At 52.7% G+C, this 23,120-nt stretch overlaps 1 protein-coding gene across 2 annotated transcripts; it reads right to left on the bottom strand.

The window, feature by feature from the left end:
• Positions 1-700: 700 nt before the first annotated feature.
• On the bottom strand, positions 701-22,292 carry Frmd8 (FERM domain containing 8). Of its 2 annotated transcripts, none has more exons than XM_057778917.1 (11): positions 22,140-22,292; positions 21,769-21,853; positions 19,948-20,115; positions 17,254-17,355; positions 16,869-16,927; positions 16,597-16,763; positions 12,275-12,499; positions 9,872-9,995; positions 8,954-9,097; positions 3,168-3,372; positions 701-2,097 (listed from the first exon to the last, which is right to left on the bottom strand). In XM_057778917.1, exons 2-11 carry the CDS (start codon positions 21,851-21,853, stop codon positions 1,976-1,978), a joined length of 1,401 nt encoding a protein of 466 aa, XP_057634900.1. In that variant the 5' UTR covers positions 22,140-22,292; the 3' UTR covers positions 701-1,975. The 2 variants fall into 2 exon arrangements, with proteins under 2 accessions (XP_057634900.1, XP_057634901.1); XM_057778918.1 differs by having other exon boundaries at positions 19,948-20,112.
• Between the last annotated feature and the right edge of the window lie 828 nt (positions 22,293-23,120).

Here is a 23,120-nt window from a genome sequence, read left to right as displayed (position 1 = left end):
AAAGGTGCCTACTAGGCCGGGCGGTGGTGGCACAGGCCTTTAATCCCAGCACTTGGGAGGCAGAGGCAGGCGGATCTCTGGGAGTTCGAGGCCAGCCTGGTCTACAAGAGCTAGTTCCGGGACGGACACCAAAGCTACAGAGAAACCCTGTCTCGAAAAACCAAAAAAAAAAAAAAAAAAAAAAAAGGTGCCTACTGAGTACCCATGTAATAAATAAAAAGGTGCCTGAGCATCCATGTAATAAATAAAAAGGTGCCTACTGAGCGCCCATGTAATAAATAAAAAGGTGCCTACTGAGCGCCCATGTAATAAATAAAAAGGTGGATATGTAGGAAGTTAGGGCCTGCCAGGCCAAGGTGAGTCGGCCGTGTGCTGTCAGAGGTCCTGATTGTGCCTAGCCAATGAGGAGCGAGCACATGAAGTCAATGGATTGGAATGCCTGGGTGCTGAGGGTATAAGGCTCTCCCCATTGCTAAATAAATGAGTCTACTGTTTGTCCTTTACCCAGCTCACAATGTCTATGTCGTTGACCTCATGACTCCTCACCGCCTCTCCCTAGGGGGCTGTGGGGACCCAGCAATACCCAGGAGATACCAGATGAGACTTTACTGGGGTGAAGTCCTGAGACTATAGTCTAGGCACACCGGCTAGGACACTCTAGCTATTCCATACAACAAACCATTCCAAAGTGTGGTAGGCACTGATTTAATTATAAGTCAAGTGACAGGAAAGTCTGAGGACACTAGGGACATTTAGTCACACTGTCCCAGAGGATTAAGGCACAAGTGATGCTTAAGGAAATGCATAGTTTGTGTGTGCACGCACACACATCCTGGCCCCTCACGCAGCACACCTGGAGCCATCCGCAGCAGTCGAGATGACCAAGACTGTCGCAGTGTGTGGCTGGTAGCTCTGGGAATGCACATGACTCCAAGAGGATTGACTACAGGGGAGGTGACATCATCCTACAGACAGACATTCCAAAAGCCAAGGCAGCCGTTCCCTTTTCTGCTGCCGAGACCTCTGAAGCTCACTGGGCAGGTAAGCTCCTTCTGCTTAGAGAAATGTGAAGGGCTGCATTTCTGCGGCTTTCCACTGAGAAGACAAAGCTCTGTGTCTCTGAAACCCTGTGGGAACTCCCAGGAAGTACTAAGAGTCACATACTCACCATGGAGGGGCCTAAGGGTCTACCCCTCCCTGAACCAGCTCCTCTCTAGAACAGAAAGGGAGCAGAGCTGGGCCCCTTTCCAGCATCCACAGGAGAAAAGGCTTGCGCTAGTGTGCAGGCCTCAGGGAGCCCAAAGCGCTGTGCTGACACTAGCAAGGGAACTGCTGGATTGCAGGTCCAGGCTTTAACCACCCAAAGCAGATAAGACAAGACAAAGTCTAACACCCTGAGACCCAGATCGCAGGAAAACAGGGCTGGCAGGTGTGGATCAGAGCCATTCAAGTCCAGGAAAGTGAAAGGGCTTTTCCCGTGCAGAGCCATAATCCAGCCCAGAGGCAGGCAACACAGGCCACAGGAAGGCAGCCTGTCTGCTCAGCCTCCACCTGCAGAGCCTTCCTCCAGTCCCACTCACCCTCGAGAGAGGGTGGCAGCCTGTCCCGGCTGTGTGGATGGAATGTCAACAGAAGGAATACAAGATAAGGCCACCAGGGTCCCGAGACCAAGGCAAACACTGAGCTCCAATTTCAGTCCCCTGCCACCAGAACTGCCAGCAGTCCCTTTGGGAAAAGCAGGAGGGGCAGCTGGGGTCTCAGGCAGCTGCTGGGCCTGGAGTTCAGGAGGAGGCAGGCTGTAGTGCTGCAGGCCAGCTCTTCCCATCAGGTTCAGGGCAGGCTTGTTCATCACTTTTCCAGCAGGCCGTGTACAGCACAGCCCCAGGCCCACAGCCTCTGGACTAGTGTGGCTTGGTCCTGCCTGGGGCAGTGCCTGTTCAGGTCTGGGGCGCCCAGACGTCAGGCATGGCTTCCCTCAGCTCTGCTCCAGGCTGTTGTCAGTGGGCTGTACCACAGTGTAGCTGCCCTGGCTGGTGGAGAGCTGTCGGCTGAAGAAGGATGTGGTGCGCTTTGGTTTTACCCGCTTGATCCCCTTGCCTGTGAGGGGGAGAGAGACAGGCTGAGAGGAGGGGCTGGGTGCAGAGTCTGGGTCCAGCTCCTTCTGGACTCTGAACCGCTTCCCCTGAAGCTGTCGTCAGTCGGAGCCCATCTCCATCCCAGACTCCATCACAGCGGCAGGATAGGGAACCATGGCTACCCTCGCCAATCCCAGACAGAGGGAGGACTCCAGACCGGCTCTACCAAGTGACTTTCAGAAGCCAACAGACGACAATGACACCTTGGTCTGCCTGTTCACATCCTAACCCCATCAACTCGTGAGGAAAACATGCAGTTCCAACAACGGGCCTTCCCAACATGCTCAGCTAGCACCCTTCACGCACCCAGGCCACACGAAAGCGTGACAATTACACAGGGCCAGGGTGTCTGCGGACAATTTCAAGTTCTGGGTCAGCACGAGCTACAGTGAAGATAGTATATGATATACTAAAATTAAAAGAAATAGGGGCTGGAGAGATGGCTCAGAGGTTAACAGCACTAACTGTTCTTCCAGAGGTGCTGAGTTCAATTCCCGGCACTGCCATGGCAGTTCACAACCATCTGTAACTCCAGTTCCAAGGGATCTGATTCCCCCTTCCGGCCTCTTCGGCACCAGACAACCAAGTTGTACACAGACACACATGCAGACAAACATTTATAGATATAAAATAATTAAAAAATGGGCCGGGCGATGGTGGCGCACGCCTTTAATCCCAGCACTCGGGAGGCAGAGGCAGGTGGATCTCTGTGAGTTCGAGGCCAGCCTGGTCTACAGAGCAAGTTCCAGGACAGGCTCCAAAACTACAGAAAAACCCTGTTTCAAAAAACTAAAACAAAGCAAAATGACCCAAAAATGAAACAAAAGGCATGAAGAGTTTCCTTCCTGTTTTCCATGTTCCAGAAGATGCTATAATGGACATGTTTGTCAGTGAAGCAGTAAGATGGGTCAGAGAGGAAACGTTCCTAAGGGCCGAGGCCCCGTCTTCCTTCACCAACCCTCTGGAGTCCCTGTGGCATGTGTGCATGTGTGTGCTGTGTACACACCGTGTGTGCTATCACACACCACTTACCGTCTTCCACATAGTCGATGGTGGAGAGATGCTGAAGCCGGCTACACACCACGCTTCCCTGCCTCCGTAGCTTGGGGCGCTGAGTGGGAGGTGGAGAGGGGCTGGGAGCTTCCTGAGGACCAGATGCGCTCTCCTGGGGCAGAGTGGACTCAGCAGCCTGGCTCAGCTCAATGCAATACTCAATGAGGCCACTCATCAGCTCAGCCTGGGAGGGGAGAGGGGCTGGTGTGAGGCCAAGAGCAGCAACTGTTGAGGGACACAGCACAGACACAGCCATAAAGCTGCTTCCTGGGGGGGGGGGGGAGGGAGGGAGGAGAGAAAAGGACCAGAGGGCAGGGAAGATGTCTCTGATGTGACTTCAGAGGTAAGGTCTAGAAAGGAGGATGCTAGTCAGAAGGTGAGGCTCAGGAGGCTGCGTGGAGACTGGGTTTCTAGAAATCTGCCACAGATGGGGGTGGAGCTGTCTGGGTGAACAAAGCTGCCCATGTGCTGGCTGAAGACACTTTTGGCCTAAAGACGAGAGTGAGGTCACTGGCTGGAGTGGCTCCTGAGCAGTTCTAATGTGACACCTCAGGAGTCTGGAAATCTGGAAACAAACACCTCTTTACACAACAGCTACAGTGGGGAACAGCAAGCTAGGTGCCATGACAGCTGGCCTAGGGCTCTGCTCGGCACAGAGGTAGCACCTTTATTGGGCAACATGCTCGCTGAGCACCTACTGTGTGCCTGGCCCTGTACGGGGGTGTGTGTGTGTGTGTGGGGGAAATGGGCTTGCTGAGCACCTACTGTGTGCCTGGCCCCGCACAGGGGCTGGAAACGGGCTTGCTGAGCACCTACTGTGTGCCTGGCCCTGCACAGGGGGTGGACAGCTTGTTGCTTACTGGTGCATCTGAGAAGCAGAGACCTGAACTGAGTCAGAAGCCTGCAAGTGACACCATTGACACTGATCTAGCCCCTGCCACCTGTCCAGTGTTGCCTCAGGCCTGCATAGCAGCCTAGCCTGGCCTGGGGAGCAAGAGGAGAGTAGACAAGCTCCTAGACCTTAGGCCTCATTCTCTGCATGTCCTGTCCTAACGTGCCTAAGGAAAAGCTCAGCCACTACAACATATCCTCTCATGAGTCACACCAACAGCCACGGTACAGAACTTGGCCAGTGGGACTAGAAGCGAATTCCCCTAACCGTCCAAGGCATGTAGGAAGCTCTGAGCTAAACCCACATTGCTGAGGGGACTATGTTTTCCCTTGGGTCAGGGGAAGGCCAGAGACACCTATCTACCACTGTCCTGACTGTCACTGAACTCTTGTCAAGGACGAAGACTGAAGTGTGACAAGCACGCAGACCGGGAGGTAAGACTAGGCTGCCCCCGTTCAGACAACATAACCAGGCACACAGAAAACCCTCAAGAGCTGGCAGGAAGCTGCCAGAAGTGCAGGCTGTGGGATTTTTGAGTAACAAATCCATCGTGTCTTCCCTTCCTTCCTTCTGAGGTAGGACTCGCTAGAGACCCCATACCGGTCTTGACCTCATTATCTTCTGCATCTCAGCTGCCGGCTGGATTACAGGTGTGTGCCACCTGGCTTCAAATAGCTTGCTAAGCATTTCAGAACTCCAAATAAGGAATGCCCAACTGATAAAAGCATGTGTAAACACTGCAAAGAGAAGAAACTCTGAAATCGGGCACTCTCTTTCTAAAAAGGTTTATTATTACTTTATGAGCGTTCTGCCTACATGTATACATGTACCATGTATGTGCCTGGTAAACAAAGCGGTCAAGAGTATGTTGGGTCCCCTGGAACTGGAGCTAAAGGCAACTATGAGCAGCCATGTGGGGGGTGCAAACTGACCCCAGTCCCAAGCCTTAACCCTGAGCCGTTTCTCCGGCCACTGTTTCATTCTTTCCTTCTTTCATTAAAAAAAAAAAAAAAAACTTATTTGTGTTCATGTGTGCAATGTTTGGGAGTTAATCCTTCTCTTCCACCTTGCTTGAGGAAGAATCTCTCGTTTCTTTAGCTTTGCCAAGTACTCCATCTAGCTGGCCCATGAGTTTCTAGGAGATTCTCCTGTCTCCCTCCCATCTCACCACAGGACTGAGGGGTTTACAAGTGCAGGTGACATTTGCCTTTTCATGTGGGAGCCCGGGATTTAGATGCAGGTTAGTACTGTGCCGCCAGCACTCTCACTCCCCGAGCCTCCTGCCCGGGTCTGCAGGGCGAACCACCGCGCCTGGTACCAAGCATTTCAGCTAAGGGATGGCCAGCTTCTACGGAGCTTGGTACCCGACCTACTGTGGTTACTAGTGAATGATACACACAAACCAACGGCTTAGACCAGGGAATCCAGAAAACAACAACACAAACCACACCCAGGGCTGCAGAGAGGGCTCAAAGGTTAAGAGCCTTTGCTGTTCTCCAGAGGATCCAAGCTCAGTTACCAGTGCTTAGGTCAGAAGAGCCACAACTTCCTGTAACTCTAGCTGGCCTCCAAGGGCCCTGCATACATACGACATCACATAAATGACTTAGCAAGAAGAATCCCACAGAAACGGAACAACTGGCTATCCATAAGCACAACACAATCTTGACCTGTATATTAAAAACTCTTTTTTTTTTTTTTTTTTTGGTTTTTCGAGACAGGGTTTCTCTGTGGTTTTGGAGCCTGTCCTGGAACTAGCTCTTGTAGACCAGGCTGGTCTTGAACTCACAGAGATCTGCCTGCCTCTGCCTCCCAAGTGCTGGGATTAAAGGCGTGCGCCACCACCGCCCGGCTTAAAAACTCTTTATAGCCAACAAATGACTTTGGGCGTGGTACCACACACCAATAATCCTAGCATTTGGGAGCTCAACTCTGAGGCCAAGATGGCCTATATACTAGGCTCTAGGGCCACACAGTGAGAGCTTGTCTTAAAAAACAACTAGGGCTGGAGATGTGGCTCAACTCAGAGAAAGCTTTCCTAACATGCATGAAGCCCTGGCCTCATTCCTCAGCACCACATAAACAGGGCACGGTGGTTCACACTGCAGTTGCAGTTCCAGCACTCAGGAGGCAGAGGCCAGAGGATCAGAAGTTCAAGGTCATCCTCAACTACACAGCAAGTCTGAAGCCAGCTTAGGTTATAGGGGACTCTGCCTACAAACGCGCATGTGCATTAGAGAAAGAGAGGGAGGGAGGGAGGGAGGGAGGGAGGGAGGGAGGGAGGGAGGGAGGGAGAGGGAAAGAGAGAGAAGGGACTCATACCTTTAATCCCAGTACTACCAGGAAGTGAGTTCTAGGCCACCAGGGTTACATAGCGATCTCTCTCTCTCTCTCTCTCTTTCTCACACACACACACACACACACACACACACACAACAAATGATTGATTTGAGCTGACCTTAGTCGCACAGGCATTAGCCAGTGTGGAAAGACAGCATCATTAGTAATATTATTAGGATAAACCTGCAGTGCCCCATCCCACTATTGGGCTATTACAATAACAAACAAATAAAAACAGACAATACCCGGTGCTTGCCACCATGGAGAGCAACTATAGAAATATGAACACGGCTGTGCGGAGCTTTGGAAAGCAGACTGGTTGTTTCTATTAAAAAGGAATAATTTTATTAAAATTGCACAATCCAGCATCTAAATCTAATTAAAACTTGTAGGTTTTAGTATGATTAAAAAAAAAAAAAGGGGGGGCCGGGCGGTGGTGGCGCACGCCTTTAATCCCAGCACTCGGGAGGCAGAGGCAGGCGGATCTCTGTGAGTTCGAGGCCAGCCTGGTCTACAAGAGCCAGTTCCAGGACAGGCACCAAAGCTACAGAGAAACCCTGTCTCGAAAAACCAAAAAAAAAAAAAAAGGGGGGGGGCTGGAGAGATGGCTCAGCGGTTAAGAGCACTGACTGCTCTTCCAGAGGTTCTGAGTTTAATTGCCAGCAACCACATGGTGGCTCACAACCACCTATAATGAGATCTGGTGCCCTCTTCTGGCCTACAGGCAGGATACTGTATAAATAAATAAATAAATCTTAAAAAAAAAAAAAAAAAAAAAAGCCGGCGGTGGTGGCGCACGCCTTTAATCCCAGCACTCGGGAGGCAGAGGCAGGTGGATCTCTGGGAGTTCGAGGCCAGCCTGGTCTACAAGAGCTAGTTTCGGGACAGGCACCAAAGCTACAGAGAAACTCTGTCTCGAAAAACCAAAAAAAAAAAAAAAAGAAGGCAATACACACACACAAAAGTGGGGGTGGCTGGAGAGTTGACTCAGAGGTTAAGAGCACTGACTGCTTTTCCAGAGGTTCTGAGTTCAATTCCCAGCAACCACATGGTGGCTCACAAACATCTGTAATGAAATCTGGTGCCCTCTACTGGCCTATAGGATATATGAAGGCAGAATATTGTATACATAATAAATAAATCTTAAAAAAAAAAAGTTTGCTTAAAAAAAGCACACAGGCTGCTCTTCCAGAGGTCCTGAGTTCAATTCCCAGCAACCACATGGTGGCTCACAAACATATATGATGAAATCTGGTGCCCTCTTCTGGTGTGCAAGCATACATGCAGGCAGAATGCTGTATACGTAATAAATAAATCTCTTTTTTTTTTTTTTTTTTTTTCGAGACAGGGTTTCTCTGTAGCTTTAGAGCCTGTCCTGGAACTTGTTCTTGTAGACCAGGCTGGCCTCGAACTCCCAGAGATCCGCCTGCCTCTGCCTCCCGAGTGCTGGGATTAAAGGTGTGCGCCACCACCGCCCAGCTAAATAAATCTTTAAAAAATAAAAAGGGGGGGTCAGAGGATGGAGCAATGGCTCAGTGGTTGGCAGCACTGGTTGTTCTTCCAGAGGACCTGGGTTCAATTCCCAGCTGTCTGTAACTCCAGTTCCAGGGAATCCAACACCCTCAGGCAAAAACTTAAAAAAGGCAAAAACTTAAAAAAGAGGGGCTGTGTTCACATGAAACCCTATACCCAAATGTTCAGTGTAGCTTACTGCCAAAAGTCAGCGTGGGAACAACTCACAGGCTCTGCAGTGGGTGGGCAAGCTGTGCACCTGTGCAGCTGACCAACAATGAAGAGGGATGATGGGGACCTGGGGGTGGGGTCATTCAGGGACAGAGGATTTGCCTGAGTGTATGGCCTTGGCTTTGATCTCATCAGCAGAAAGCAAGAAAGAAAAAAAGAAAGAGGATGGACATACCACACAATATGGGCGAATCTAAAAGCATGATGTTTAGTGAAAAGCCCCCACCCTCGATGGCTGCCACATTACACAGTGAAGGGCCCAATACAACTTGTGTTCCTATTTGCTGCTCAGTAGGTATCTGGGCATTCAACTGTTCGGAAGATCAAAGGCGAGGACGTGTTTTCAGACAGGAATCCTGAAACCTGTCTACGTGCTAAAAGAAGAAAGCAGGTCCACGAACAGTGCCCAGAGAGGCTCACAGCACGGACAGCTCTGACATGGCCAGGAAGGGGGAGAAGCATGGGCGGTGGGTGAAAAGCCTAGCTCTATCTCCTCAGGCCTCGTCCTTCTGCACATTGCTCCTCAGCTATCCCCTCTGGGGCTTCTGTGACAGGGAAGGCATGGCTGTGCAGATAGCATGAGCTGGCCCTCGAGGGACAGCCTGTGGCTGTCACCCTCTGGTGTGTGATCCCAGAGCAGGTGCAGGGCTCACCAGAGCTGCTCAGGCCAACTGAAGCCAGACACCCTCTTCCCAGGCCCTGGGTAGCACTCCATGCTCCTTCCCGGGCACCTGAGAGCTCCATGGTTTGGGGTGCGCTGGGGACCCAGACCCAGCCTCTGTCTAAGTACCTGCTTGGAATAGATCCTCAGGAGCTTGTTGACAGGCGTGCCGTCACTGTCACCATCAAACTCTAGCCACAGCACAGGCTCCTCCTCCTCGGGGGAAGTGTGGTCCCACGACAGCTCCTGGAAGCGCAGCCCCAGCAGCACATGCTGGGCAGCGGGAACAAGGACACGGCTTATTAAATTCCACTTCCCACTGGGTCCCCATCAGGCTCCACCTGAAGGAGACACTTAGCCTGGGTGCTTGCCTCTCCATACTGATTTATTTTCCTTTCTGAGAGGGTCTCACAGTGAAGTCCCGGCTAGCCTCAGGTTCACAGGGTCTGGCTGCCTCTTCCTCCCTCTGTTGGGCTGAAGGGTATTTATCCTTGTTTGTTGTGGCACTGAGGACTGAACTCAGAGCCTTAGGTATATACAAGGCCAGACTACTACCACCGACTGGAGTCCCAGACCTACACGCTAATTCTGCATCTCTTCCAGGCCAGGAATCCATACTCTTCAGTGCTTCCCCTCAGCAGGTCAGGCCCCTGATGGTTAGGGAATCAGCTAGGCCAAGGGTTTTGCCCTGAGGACAGCTGGGACTGGCATGCCAGGGACAGGTGTTGGCAACTGCTGCATAGGGAGGGCTGTGCACAATCCTGTTTACAGGGTGAGCCAGAGATAAGGCAGACACCAAACCAGGGAGCTCCTAGACACTACCCACTCGGTCCCAGTCCCGGCTGCCACCCCTCGGCATGGCTCAGAAAAGCAGACACAGAACAGACTCAAAGAATGCATGAGCACAACTTCAGGACATCCGCGGAAGGCAGAGTCACCCACAGGGTCTACTCAGTACTGTTCCTCAGACATCTGTGACCCAGGTGAGCTCCCTTCTCCCCACTAAGGACAGTTCAGTCCCACCCTGAGGGCTGACTGGGGTGGTACCTTCTCCTTGCTGTCGATGACATGCACACCCTCCAGACTGATGGCCACGGTAACTGGTTTGCGCCCACTGCGATGCAAGAAGCCTTGTGCTGGCTTGTCGACCTCACCATGGAAGAAGGCACACCTGAAACGCACTCGTGTCAAACACAGGAGACTACTCTGGGCACTCGGAAGCTTGAGCAGTTTGGGTGACTGAGGGGTAAACAGAAGCCTGCCCTGGGGAGATGGGGGGGTAGAATCTCCGGGATGGTAACACCTGACTGAATAGGGGAAGGAGGACCTGGGGGCTATAACACAGGGTGGGCCCTGTGGGCAGAAGGAAAGGACAAACCCAGGAAAGATAGAGCCAGGTGCGTCAGGGACCCCAAGGAGCCTTGGTGTCTCAGGGGAGGCGTAAGGTTGAGCCTGCTGCTCTGTCCATGGCAAAAGTCCTTTAGCAACAGGGACCTGTGGTGCATTCAGGAAGTCAGGGCTGCCTAGGATGCATCTGGGCTTAGGGACTACAGGGCAAAGTGAGGTGGTTTCAGGGTGGCAAGATGCCTCGCTGCCGTCTCCTCTATGATAGGCCAGGATTTCACCATTTTTTTAAAAAATATTTTAATGATTTATCTAATTTTATTTTATTTATTTATTTATTTATTTATTATGTATACAGCATACAATATTCTGTCTGTATGTCTGCAGACCAGAAGAGGGCACCAGACCCCATTACAGACGGTTGTGAGCCACCATGTGGTTGCCGGGAATTGAACTCAGGACCTTTGGAAGAGCAGGCAATGCTCTTAACCACTGAGCCATCTCTCTAGCCCCTCTAATTTTAATTTTATGTGCATTGGTGTGAAGGTGTCAGATCCCCTGGAACTGGATTTTCAGACAGTTGTTTTTTTTTTTTTTTTTGTTTTTTTTTTTTTTTGGTTTTTCGAGACAGGGTTTCTCTGTGGTTTTGGAGCCTGTCCTGGAACTAGCTCTTGTAGACCAGGCTGGTCTCGAACTCACAGAGATCCGCCTGCCTCTGCCTCCCGAGTGCTGGGATTAAAGGCGTGCGCCACCACCGCCCGGCTTTCAGACAGTTGTAAGCTGCCATGTGGGTGCTGGGAATTGAACCCAGGTCCTCTGGAAGAGCAGTCAGTGCTCTTAACCGCTGAGCCATCTCTCCAGCCCCAGGATTTCACCATTTTAAGGCTCACCCTTGCCTCTTACACTTGCCTAAGACAAAGCCCAAGGCAAAGTCAGCTCTTTCCATGTAGGAGGGGACTAGAGGTGAGTGCACGCCCCTCTTCCAGCTTCCATTAACTTCACACACTACTGGACCGCCCATTAGTGAGCACATGCACAGGGACACACACACACACAAAATGTCACCTCATCCATTATAAAAACCACAGTGTTTGTCCCCGCTAGGGCCGCATCTCCCACTCCACTGTCCAGTAAAACTCCATACAAACTAGGCACACTTGCTGTTTCTTTACTGAGACAGGGTTTCTCTGTGGCTTTGGAGCCTGTCCTGGAACTTGCTCTGTAGACCAGGCTTGCCTCAAACTCACAGATCAGCCTGCCTCTGCCTCCCGAGTGCTGGGATTAAAGGTGTGCGTCTCCACCTGGCACACGCTCGCTGTTCCTTCTCATCCTGTCCGATTCTCCCACTTGCAGCAGGCAGAGGCCAGCACAGCAGATGCGCTGGACGGGGCACAGGAACGAAACCCTGAAGACGCAGAGCTGCAGCACGTGGCACCTGGCATGGAGAGACACTCCTGCCTGGACAGTCTCCCCGCACCATTCCCTCCAGCCATTTCTGAGGGCTCCAGATTTGAAACAGCCCAGCCAGGAACCCAAATGCCCACGTGCAATCATCTGTCAGGCATCCGACAGGCATCTTCTCTAACTGGCAGCTTCCAGCTGGCACATTCCCAAACCAGGTTCCCACCTGAAGGAGCCTGCTCCACTGAAGCCTGGGTCCCAGCACATGACAACTGGTCAACACAACAGGCTCCTTTGGAAAACCATCTGCGTCTAGACTACTGTTCCCACCTCCTCTGCTCTTTGGGCCGCTACACCAAGTGGTTCCCTACCTCTGGTTTCCCACTCAAAGGGCAGCGTGTTCACTGTGTGGGGCGTGGCCAGCAAGAGAGATTATTTGTTACACTGTGGGAGCGAGAGGACTAGCTGAAAGGGCCACCAGCCAGGCCAAAGAGGGCTGTGGCGGAGAGGACAGAGGAAGGAATGCTGGCTGGAGATGGGAGGAAGTGGAGATAAACCACTTGGGACCAGCGTCAAGCCAGCTCTTCAAGAGAAAGACGGTGCCACTGGAGCACAGTGGGCTCTCCTGCTGCCACCCTGTCAAGCCTGGGGGTGGTCTGGAGGACACTGAAGAGGGGACAGGAGCTCCCAAGATGCACCACTTACCCGTAGAAGGGCAGCTCATGGCACTTGAGGAGGTAGGCGCGATAGTGGGAGCCCAGGGCGGCCTCATGCTCACTCTCACTCCCTGTTGCTTCCTTTACCTGGCGGTAGGCGTTCAACAGGCCTTGCTCACCTGGCCCAGTCTTGGCCCCGCGGCCCCGGAAGGCAGCAAAGAGGCCATGGCCTCGCTTGCAGAGGTGGGCAGGGAGGAAGGAGTCCAATTTCTCCCTGCAGGGGAAGGAAAATGGGGTAAGAATGGCCCTTCCAGGGGGGCTGAGGTCTTCAGGGTGTGAGTACCTCGCTCACAGGGTGGGCAAGGGTTGGCAGGTGGCAGGGCTGAGGAACCTTCAAGGCATGACGGCATCAGGGTCCTCTGCTGTGCAGCAGCATGGCCAAGTCTTTCTTTGTACACCAGCTCCCAGATAACCACACGAGACTTCTTATTAATCATGAAGGCTCGACCTTAGCTTAGGCTTGTCCCACTAGCTCTTGAAACTTAACCTCCTTCTATTAATCTGCTTTACCATGTGGCTTTTTACCTTTTTTTTTTTTTTTTTTAACCTTTCTTTCATTCTGTATGTCCGACTCCCTCCACATCTCCTTGGCATCTGACTCAAGCCTAGATCATGTGCAATCATCAGTCAGACATCCACAGGCATCTTCTCTAACTGGCATCTCCTACTTCATTCCACCCCCCCCCCCCCCGCCCCTCAGAAGTCCTGCCTATAACTCCTGTCTAGCTACTTCCATTCTGATCTTTATTAAATCAATCACAGTGATGTATCTTCACACAGTGTACAAACACCCCACAACACAGCAGAGTGACAGAGGTCCTGAACTACAGAGATTCCCCAGTGTCCCCACCCAGCAGTGGCCTGCTCAGCCTGGCTCAGGGCCAACCCCGCCTGATATGCAAGGCCCACTGTTGAGCTGGGGACGGGATACTCTTCCTAAGAGAAAAATGGGGTTCCAGAAGAAGGGAACTCCTAACAACTTCTAAGCCATGGAGGGGCAAGAGACCCAGAGTATGCATGAGGGAGCCCAGAGCAGCAGGCACAGTGTGGTCAGACTGGGGCCCTCACAGGACACTGAGACCAGCAAGGGCACCTGCCTATCAGAAGAGGAGGGACAGTGGTGCTACCCTATTCCTAGTAACAGGTCCCTTACACTAAAATACAAAGGCTCTGCAAGCCTGGGCCCAGGACTTGGAAGGAAGTCCTGTAGGGACAGGCGAGGGTTACCATCTAAGGCCACACTAAGCTTCTGCTCTCTCCTTCCCCGTCAGCACCATCTGTTCACCCAGGAAACTGAAGAGAACACTCTAAGCTGACACAGACAGGGTGTCACCAGGACCAATCTTCACCCAAGAGGGAAGGAGACAAACATTTTAACACCCACTGCATGCTGGGCACTACGGAGAACCCCTTTCCCACCAAATGAGGTCTGGTGACCCTCAGGGCTGGGGAGAACGAAAGGCTCCGGAGGTGCTCAGGTCGGGATGGGAAACCAGAGAAGGCAGAGAAAGAGTTTGGCTGGAGCAGATAGCGGAGTGATGCCTTGTTCTGAAGCTAGACAATAGTTTCCCGAGCAAATGGGACTTTTTCTACCCAAATGTGTCAATGTGACCCAGCTAGAATCACCTGAGAAGAGGGAACCCGACTGAGGAAATGCCTCCATAAGATCCAGCTGTGGTCAGCCTAGGACATTTTCTTAGTGACTGACTAAGGAGAGCCAAGCCCACTGTGAGTGGGGCCACCCTTGGGCTGGTGCTCCTGGGTTTCATAAGAAAGCAGACTGAAGCTAGGTATAGCGCATACCTTTAATCCAGCACTCGGGAGGCAGAGGTAGATGGACCTCTGTGAGTTTGAGGCCAGGCTGGTCTACAGAATGAGTTCGAGGACAGTCAGGGCTACACAGAGAAACCCTGTCTAGAAAAAACAAAGAAAACACACTGAGCAAGCCATGAAAGGAAGCCAGCAGGCAGCAGCCTCCATGGCCTCGGCATCAGCCATACCCACCTGGTTTGAGTTCCTGCCGTGTTTTTCTCAGTGGACGGTGATTCGGGTTATGTAAGCCAAGCCAATGCTTTCCTCCCCAAGCTGCTTCTGGCCATGGTGTTTCCCCACAGCAGCAGGAACCCTAACTATTGACAGTTCTCAGTGTCCTGTTCAGCAAAGAACGACTGAACACCAACTGGACCATCACAGACTCACGGAAAGCAGGGCGTCTTCCTCACACAGCTGCTACAGCTTCCAGACTCACTCTGGGGGCGGGGGAGGGTCATAGCTTGGTCCCAGGTCCACGCTATCGGCTTGCCTATAGTCCAGCCTTCTGGAAGCATTTTCTCTATTGAGGTTCCTTCCTCTCAGATGCCAGCTTGGGTCAAGTTGACATAAAACTGGCCAGCACCAAGTACCACACTATCCATGTCATTTTTTGGTGGAAAAAGTCCCACCCACTCGGAAAACAGGAACATGAGGCAGGAAGGCTCTTGGTGTTAAGTATGGCCATTTTACACCTCACGTCACCTCGGCTCCTGCTGGCAGAGAACTGGCTACATCCAGAGTTGTGGGTCCAGACCCTGCTACAACAGAACCATAGACCCCCATGGGCACAGAGAGCCCAACATAGTCCTCATAACTTTATAAACCTCCCCAGTGTCACCCTCTCCAGAGAGAGCTGGGCATTTGGAATCTAAATGCCCAGGCCATGGGGAGGGGCGCTGCTCCAAAGGAAGAGAAGGGAAAGGCCAGGAAGGAACCTGTTAGCCAAGTCCCAGGTACAGAGGGGACTCCAGCTGTGCCCATTTCACCATCTGTGTCCCAGTCACCCCAAGTCCTTTTTTATTTTTTGAACAACGTGTCATGGAAAAAGCCTATTCTCAGCTCTAGGGTGTGTGCAGGCTCACAGTGGGGTTCACGGGAGACACAGCTGCAGCCCAGCAGTGGCCTAGCCCCTGTTCTTCCTTCCTCTAGGTGGGCCTGGCATTAGGTATGTGTCATGAGAGCCAGGCTGGGGGCTCCAGCTGGGTAAGGAGAGTGGCGCCTCTCCTCTGCAACACAGCTGCCACAGCCACCTGGCCACAAGGAAATAACACGCTGAGCCAAGTAGACAAGAGCTCACTGACTATGAGGAGCACAGGGTCCGGGACACAGCTGAGCTCAGCCCAGGTCACCCCGGCCATCTGGACTTGCATGTCACATGAGTGAGCAAAGGAACTTCCTGTGCAAATGAGTGGAGCTGGGTTTCTTTGTGTGTGGTTTTTTTAGGTATGATGCTCTGTCTGCATGTGTACCTGCATGCCAGAAGAGGGCATCAGATCCCATTATATATTATAAATGAGATCTGGTTGTGAGCCACCATATAGTTGCTAGGAATTGAACTCAGGACCTCTGGAAGAGCAGTCAGTGCTCTTAACCATTGAGCCATCTGTCCAGCCCCGGAGCTGGGCTTCTTCTCAGGCACAAGAAAAACAGACTTGCCCATCTTGAGGTCCAAGATGCCATGGCCACCAGCCTTAGACAGCTCAGCTGTAGGCCTTCACGGGGCTCTGAACCCAGGATAGTCCTGCCAGGCTCCAAACAGTATCAGCACAGGGGCCCTTATTGCTGACTTACCCACTCATTGCAGGACTGGGGAAACAAGGAACCCTGATTAGAAATGGTCAGAATGGAAGTTTACTAGTCACCAGACTTTGTCATGATTGTTGTTTATCTTAACAGGGTTTCATGTAGCCCAGGCTGGCCCGGAACTCAGGCAATCCTGTCTCAGCCTCCCAAGTGATCATAGGTGTGAAGGAGACCTTGTTTCTGGAATTATTTCTAACATTCTGTGGAGGCAGAGACCGACCTGGTCTGCTATGATGGCAGACTCAATTGTCGTCTTTCACACAAACCAGAAGTAGGCAGCGGCTTGGTGAGTGTCTGGAGAACAGGATTCTATTCCTGGGGTTTGGAGTTTAGCTGAACTGTTACTGGTTTCTGGGGGTAAGGGGTGTCACAGGTCACTTCCTGACTGTGACACCAATGAACAAAGGCACTACTCCCTCCAGACTTCGCTAGAGACAGGCTCCATCCACACGTGCACATCCCTTGCCTGGGGATGCCTCTTAGACTCACTTCGTGTGTGTATCCACTGCCTACAGACCGAGGAAAAGGGAGCTCAGAGAAGTGGAGATCTTTCACCAAGGCCACCCAGTGAGCATGCGTGCATCAGACGCCTGGCTTCAGGACTGTTGCACCTTGCAGGACCTAGAACTACTTGCAGGTAGAATCCTGCAGAGCGTATTTCCCACCAGTGCCCATCTCAAGTCTCACTGTCCTTACCTCAGAGTGCAGGCAGCAGGCTGGCCAGGCTGATAGGGCCCAAGCTGCACACGGCACACGAGGGCACCCAGCACCTCACAGTCCTCCAGGTCACAAGGGTACCGAGCAGTCAGCACGTTGCCCTTGGCTTCCTCATAGAAGAGCCGCAAGACCTCCTCATCATGGATCTGCAGGCCGGTGTGGCATGAAGACGATGGCTCAGAGGAACTGGGCACGGCCCGACTGTCTAGGTATCTAGGGGTTGGGGGCACTGGGCTCTGGGCACGCCTTACCTGGAGCTCTCGGCGCTTTGGGAAAAATACATTCCTTCGGAACTGAAGGGAGGGCTCGTCTGGGGAGAGAAGCTCAAGTCAGTGCCTGGTCCCCTTGCATTACGTGGCCCACCTTGCCCTGCCCTAAACGGCCCTACCCAGCTCCCAACCTCGAGAGAGCCCTCCTGAATGGGGGGTGCTGACCGGAGAGTAAACACACAGTGCAACTCTGTTCACAACGCCCCCAGTCTAGCCTTCTCAAGGCCCCCCTCAGATGCCCTTTAAGTTGTCTGTCAGGTGTGGCTGGCAGACTGCTGGGAAGATGGAGCCCTGCCCCAGCAACACTAACCCATGGCCACATTGTCACCCACAGGGAAGATGCAGCCCCTGCCCCAGCGACACTGACCCATGGCCACATCGTCATCCGTGGCATCCGTGAAGCGCAGCAGCAGCTCCGGCCACTGGCGGCCCAGCTTGTAGGGCTGGTGCTTGGGTTTCAGCTGCACCTCTGCAAGGCAAGAAAGGAGACAGTCATGAAGCTGCGGACCAGGCCGATGGTTCCTATCCACCCATCATACTGTCCACCAACAATGAGGACAGTCACATCCAACAATCACTGAGCAGGCCCAGAGTCACGTCAAATGATTTTACTGTATTTGCCCTGGGGCAACCCAGATCTCCATTCTACTTGGAGAGAACCAGGCTGGGTTAGCCACCTGTCTCAACCCAGAGCAGATGAGATTCAACTTGTACTGGGGCCCTGTGAACTCGGTGCTGGGGTCCTGAGATGTTAACTGAGAGGTGAGGTAGTGCTGGGCTCACTCAGGGGCGTGCAAAGATATCCGGTGAGGATGCCACCACATGCTTGCCAGACACGGACGCTCTCCCTCTGGCTGTCTCTTTCCCGACTAACGGCTGATCACTCTGTCCTGCCACCCAGCCAGATGCTAAAGCTTCTTTGACCGCTTGGACCTTCCTTCTGAGCCATGATCTTACCAAGTAGTAGCCCCAGCTTCCAAGCGGCCTTCTTGCCTCGAGCCTCCCCGATCCAACCTCTGCACCTAGCTCCAAATCCTTCTTGTCCTATTTCAGACTCAGCTTTCCCAGAGAGGATCCACAGCCTCATGTCCTCCACCTCCCCCATCCTCCCACTATTCACAGGCTCACAAGATGGGGCTATGGAGCAACAAGATCACTCATTTCACCTGCAGCCCACAAGGGATGGCAATTGCCCAGGGCCACACACCATCAGCAGTGACATGGGACCAGACTTAGTTTCCCAAACCTCCCTTCAGTGTACAGCTGACTCAAGAGTAAAGATGTCCTCTCAGTCCTCCAATGCAGAACCCCCTGGGTCTGAGTCCCTGTCCGTCCCAGCACTAAGAAAATCCAGAGTGGGACAGTAGACCTGGGGACCGGGGTGTGTTCCTCCCGCCTTCCCTCCCATGTCCCAGAGATCCCGCCATCAGAACAGGGCTATCTCAACACCACAGTCTGACTTCTGAAGTGGACTGTCTTTCCTAGCAGACATCATGCTGGCGCCAGTTCCATGCAGACATGGGGAGAAGGCCAAACACAGCAAAATGAGGAGCCTGATGGCCTCTGCCTCACAGGCACTCACAGCTGGGGAGGCAGGTCACTGCTCTGCTCTGAAGTAGCCTTTCAGCCGCCCACCCCAGCCTGGGAAGAACGGAGGTGGTAAGTGTGCAGCCTCAGGCACTCTCCTGGACAGTGGCGCCACACAGGCGTGCATTCAGCTCCAGCCACTGGCTGCTACGACAGAGCAGAGTTGGAGCCGGCTGCTCTCGCAGCAGAATAGGGCCGCCCACTAGGACCTGCTCATCCCCAGCTTTCCACACAGTCAAGGGGCCCACAGGCCTGACCAGCAGCTCAGAGGGCAAAGGAGGGGCTGGGAGGGCAGGAAGAGGGTGGGTGTGAGCCTGGGAAGGCAACTGCAGGAAGCTAGGGGGCAGGGCGGAGCAAGGATGGGGGATGGAGCTCCTCCCACAGGATAGAGGCAGAAACCCTAGGGACCCCAAGGGAGGAAGGTACCCATTCTGATCCCTGGGGCCTGACCTAGGCTGTCCCATTCAAATTCTTGAGACCAAGTGCCCCCTTCCTCCACAACAAGGGAATAGCCACTCTTTTTTGTTTTTGTCAACACTGGGGACTGAACCGAGGGCCTTGTACATGCTAGGCAAGTATCTATTACTAAAGGGAACTTTAAAAAACATACTTTGGTATATGCTCAACTTAAAAAATTGTTATTATCATTATCATTAATTATTATTGTGTGCACATGTGCGGCCACGAATGTGGAAGTCAGAGAACGACCTGCAGGGACTTGTTCTCTCCTTCCACGACACAGGTTCCAAGGGTCATACTAGGGTACCAGGCTTAGCGGCAGTGCTGTTAGCCACTGCGCCATCTTGCCAGCCTCAAAGGAAAATCTAAGCTCAGAAAACATGCCTCATGCCAGCACTGATCTATTTCCCAAAATGATGACAATGACCTTCCTTGAGTCCCTTTCCTTCCACGTCACAGGCTCAGGGACCACAATGAGGGACTTATTCTGCTGGCCTGAGCATCTATGAAATCCTGTCTCCATTCCCATCCCACTTTGGGCCCCAGCCTACAAGGGCAGAAAATGTGGTCGTGGGGCCATAAGCCAGGTAGGGCAGGGCCTCTTGCAGAAGGCCATGTTCCTCTTCTTTCGAAACCCCACACCTAAGCAAAGGTGCCCCTGTCCAGGACTACTTCCTGAGCCACGTCCACACTCTTCCCTACTGCCAGCGGTCCAGAGGTTTGGCACTGTGGTCTGTCTCGGGCCTGACGCCCACCAGCCTAGTGCTCCAGATCTGAGGACCTCACACTGCAGCGCAGACCTGAGTCACGGGGAGACACTGTACTCACACTCCCAGGGTGTGGCTCAGACTGCAGGCTCTGTAAGCAGGGGCTCCAGCAGCGCTACACCAGCACAAGAGAAAAGGCAGCGACAAAGGATCCAGAAACCCCTCCAGGCTCTGGGACACACCAGGTCCCATCTTTCCCTGACAGGTTCTGATAGCTAAGCCCTCTGTCTGCCCCAGTTCCCACTTACCCAGAAGAGGGGAAACAAGCCAGAGTGCAAAGGCCTCCAGGGCCACATCTGGAAGCTGCAGGACTTCATGGACTGCGCGGTGCAGCTCATGGGCACTGACGGAGGACAGGTTCTCCACGGCCAGGGGCACTACCGTGTCATCAGCCAGGTACACCAGCACATCAGCTGCTGGAACGTGAGTCAGACAGGGTCAGTTGAGGCCCACCCCCAGGCCAATGAGGCATTCTCCACCACCCTCTCTCTGCCCCTCACCATGACCCAGGCTACGCTGACATATCCCCTCAAGATCCCTTTAACCGTGATGCTCATGGCCAGGTATAGGGTGTGCACCTGTAGTCCCAGGACTCAGGAGGCTACAGCTGGGGGGTTTCAAGTTTTAGGACAGCCTGGACTACATAGCGAGACCCAGTATTCCACAAATAAATAAATAAACCAGGCAGTGGTGGCACACACTTTTAATCCCAGCATTGACAAGGCAGAGGTAGGCGGATCTCTGAGTTTAAGGCCAGCCTGTTCTACAAAGTGAATTCCAGGGCAGCCAGAGCTGTTACACAGAGAAACCCTGTCTTGAAAAGCCAAATAAATAAATAAAAGTGCTGCCTTTGAGGTCTTTTTGAGACCTCAAATTACCCAGAACTGTGGCCCGGGTACCAGCCCCACCTCACTCCCTAAGGCTTGCCATGAAAACCATCTCCCTTCCTCGGCAACATCAAATACTGCTGTATTGTCAATGTTTCTCAGGTGGGGAAGGAGGATGGGGTAGTTCATTCTGAGGTCACATTTCCCTATCAGGCTGGGAGCAAAGCCAACTAGTGACCTTCTGACTCTGTCTGGGTCTAAGAGGGCAATGACAATTTCCAAGGCCACCCCAGGTTACAGCAGGGGCCAGGTCTCAGCTTCGTTGGGACTCTTCAAAACTCTAAGGATCAATACTGTGGCTTTTGCAAATAGCTTTAAGTAGACTAGGAAAAAACAAACAACTCAAATAGCCAAGTGTTCCCTTAGAACAAACTGGATTCCCATTTGGAGCCCAGAGCCAGTGGAAGACACTTGCCAGGGTGGCCAGGTTCAAATCCCTATCCCCAAACCACAGGCCCAGTAAAGGAACACAGAGCTCGGGTGCGCAGATTCTCAACCTGTAATCCTTGCCTGCTCTCCGCTTATTGGCTGACTACAGTGGGGCTCCCTGTCAGTTGTAAATCTGTAAAAACAGTTAACACCCCTTCCTCAAAGGGCCGCCAACCAACCCGATGAAGCCTGTGACCGTGCAGGGGATGGCACATAGCTAACACGGTCCAGACACTTTAGATTCTATGTCTTCTGCTCCAACAGCTACTTTGAGAGATCAAACAAGTCTCCTCCAGGAGACTGCGGTCAGATCCATTTTATAGGCAGGAAAACGGGGCCCTGAAGGCTCAAGTTCATGATCCCTTTGGCCAGCTCCAGGAGTCTGGGACCTAACAAGCTCTCTGGGGCCAAACTGCCTTCCAATAAAAGAGGAAGCAAATCCTCTCTTTCAAAAGACTGCTTGTGAGAACAAAATGGAACAAAGAAAGTGGTGTCAATTTCCACTTGTCTTCATTTGAACACAGGCCTTTATACAGATGGGAGAAGATTCAACAGGAGGATGGCTTGGTCACTAAGCTGGTGACAGAGCCCAGCTAGGTCCTTTGACTTCTGTGAGTTTGCCACACCTTAACACATCGTATTTCCTACTGCCTATAACATTAACTTGCTGAAAAAGAAGACAAACGGGAGCCACGTCCCCAGAGCTAGGACCAAAAAGAGTACAGAAGATATGAAAAAAGGATAGAGACCTACCTCGGGCTCCCACAGAGGAAACGCTGCTTCGGTGGGATCGCTCCGCTGGGCCCAGCTGCCCTGTGCTACCTTCTGCCCCATCCATCTGTAACAGGAACGACAGAGAGCATTTAACGGGGATCCTGGGCAGTCGGTCTCAAGCTTTCATCCAAGAAGCAAAGGGGTCCCGAGCTCGGTCTACAAGTCTACAGTGATCAATTGTGTCGGCTGAAAGTGGGGAGTGACCCTCGGCCGAGTGCAGGTCGGGGTGGTGCTGGGTCAGGTCGGTGACCGTCAGGTGCAGGGGTCGTAGGTCGCTTGCAAGGGATGCCCAGGCAAGGCGCGCCCCCGTCCAGGGCGGGGACCCGGGCAGGGAGAGACCGCGCTCTCACTTCGCAGGGTCGCAGAGCTCGCTTCCTCACGCCAGAACGCCACCCGATTCAGGCCTCCAGTGGCCCCACCACCACGCCCGCTGGTGGGGGTCCCAGGCTCCCGCTGAGGGTCGGTACGCAGGCTTTGAGCCGCGGAAGCTACCGTGGGAGGAAGTTCGGGCCGAGGCCTCGCCTCTCCGACCATGGGAACCAATAGGAGCTCGAAGCCTCGGCGCACGCGCGCTCACTCGCTCCGTCCGTCGGCCTTTCCCACCCGCCCGCCCCAGCCCGGTGTGTTTGGGCATGTCTGAAAGCACTTGGCACGACCCCCGAACTAGTTATGGCCGTTGTTTTGTTTCGGTTTTTTTTCCTAATATTTCTAATTTTTCTAAGATTTATTTTATATATATATATACAACGTTCTGTCTGCAAGTATGTATGCCTGCATTCCAGAAGAGGGCACCAGATATCATTACAAATGATATGTGGTTGCTGAGAATTGAACTCAGGACCTCTGGAAAAGCAACTAGTGCTCTTAACCTCTGAGCCATCTCTCCAGCCCTAATGGTCCTTGTTGTGTCCCGCACAGCCAACTACTTTAATGACCCGTGCTGCTGCATTCACAAGACCCTTGATATGTGATAGGATGAAAACCAAGGATGAGGGAGCAAACTGTGCTGCTACCTCTCCCTGTGACTTGACCAGGCCCCGTTATGAAATGGAGATGCTTCTTTGGGACCGCTGGGTTGGGCAGTAGGTGGTGTCCTCCTGGGTCTGTCCTGAAGCGCCTTTTCAACCCCTAAGGACCACTGACTCTTGGCCTTGGGCAGGAGCCCTCAGGACCCTCCAGATCTGTTTTCACCTGTAGCATGAGAAGGTTGAACTGAATGACTCTCAACAATCCCTTTCACCCTCAAATTATGTATGTGCGTTTAAAATATGGAACTTGCTGTGCTTCGTGGGTACAGTCACTTAAGTCTGGCTGTCTTAGACCCATAACCT

This window comes from Chionomys nivalis, chromosome 8 (assembly GCF_950005125.1).
Source record: "Chionomys nivalis chromosome 8, mChiNiv1.1, whole genome shotgun sequence".
Classification (NCBI taxonomy): Eukaryota; Metazoa; Chordata; class Mammalia; order Rodentia; family Cricetidae; genus Chionomys; species Chionomys nivalis.
Note: the sequence above shows the minus strand (reverse complement) of the source record. Positions and strands in the feature narration are given on the sequence as shown.

Excerpts from the sequence above, each read along its gene's own strand:
- Frmd8 (XM_057778917.1), bottom strand. The coding sequence starts at position 21,853 with ATGGATGGGGCAGAAGGTAGCACAGGGCAGCTGGGCCCAGCGGAGCGA. Across the intron at positions 20,116-21,768 it reads TTCCTCTGTGGGAGCCCGAG|CAGCTGATGTGCTGGTGTAC; the intron begins GTAGGTCTCTAT and ends CTCACGTTCCAG. Across the intron at positions 9,098-9,871 it reads TCATCGACAGCAAGGAGAAG|CATGTGCTGCTGGGGCTGCG; the intron begins GTACCACCCCAG and ends CCCGCTGCCCAG.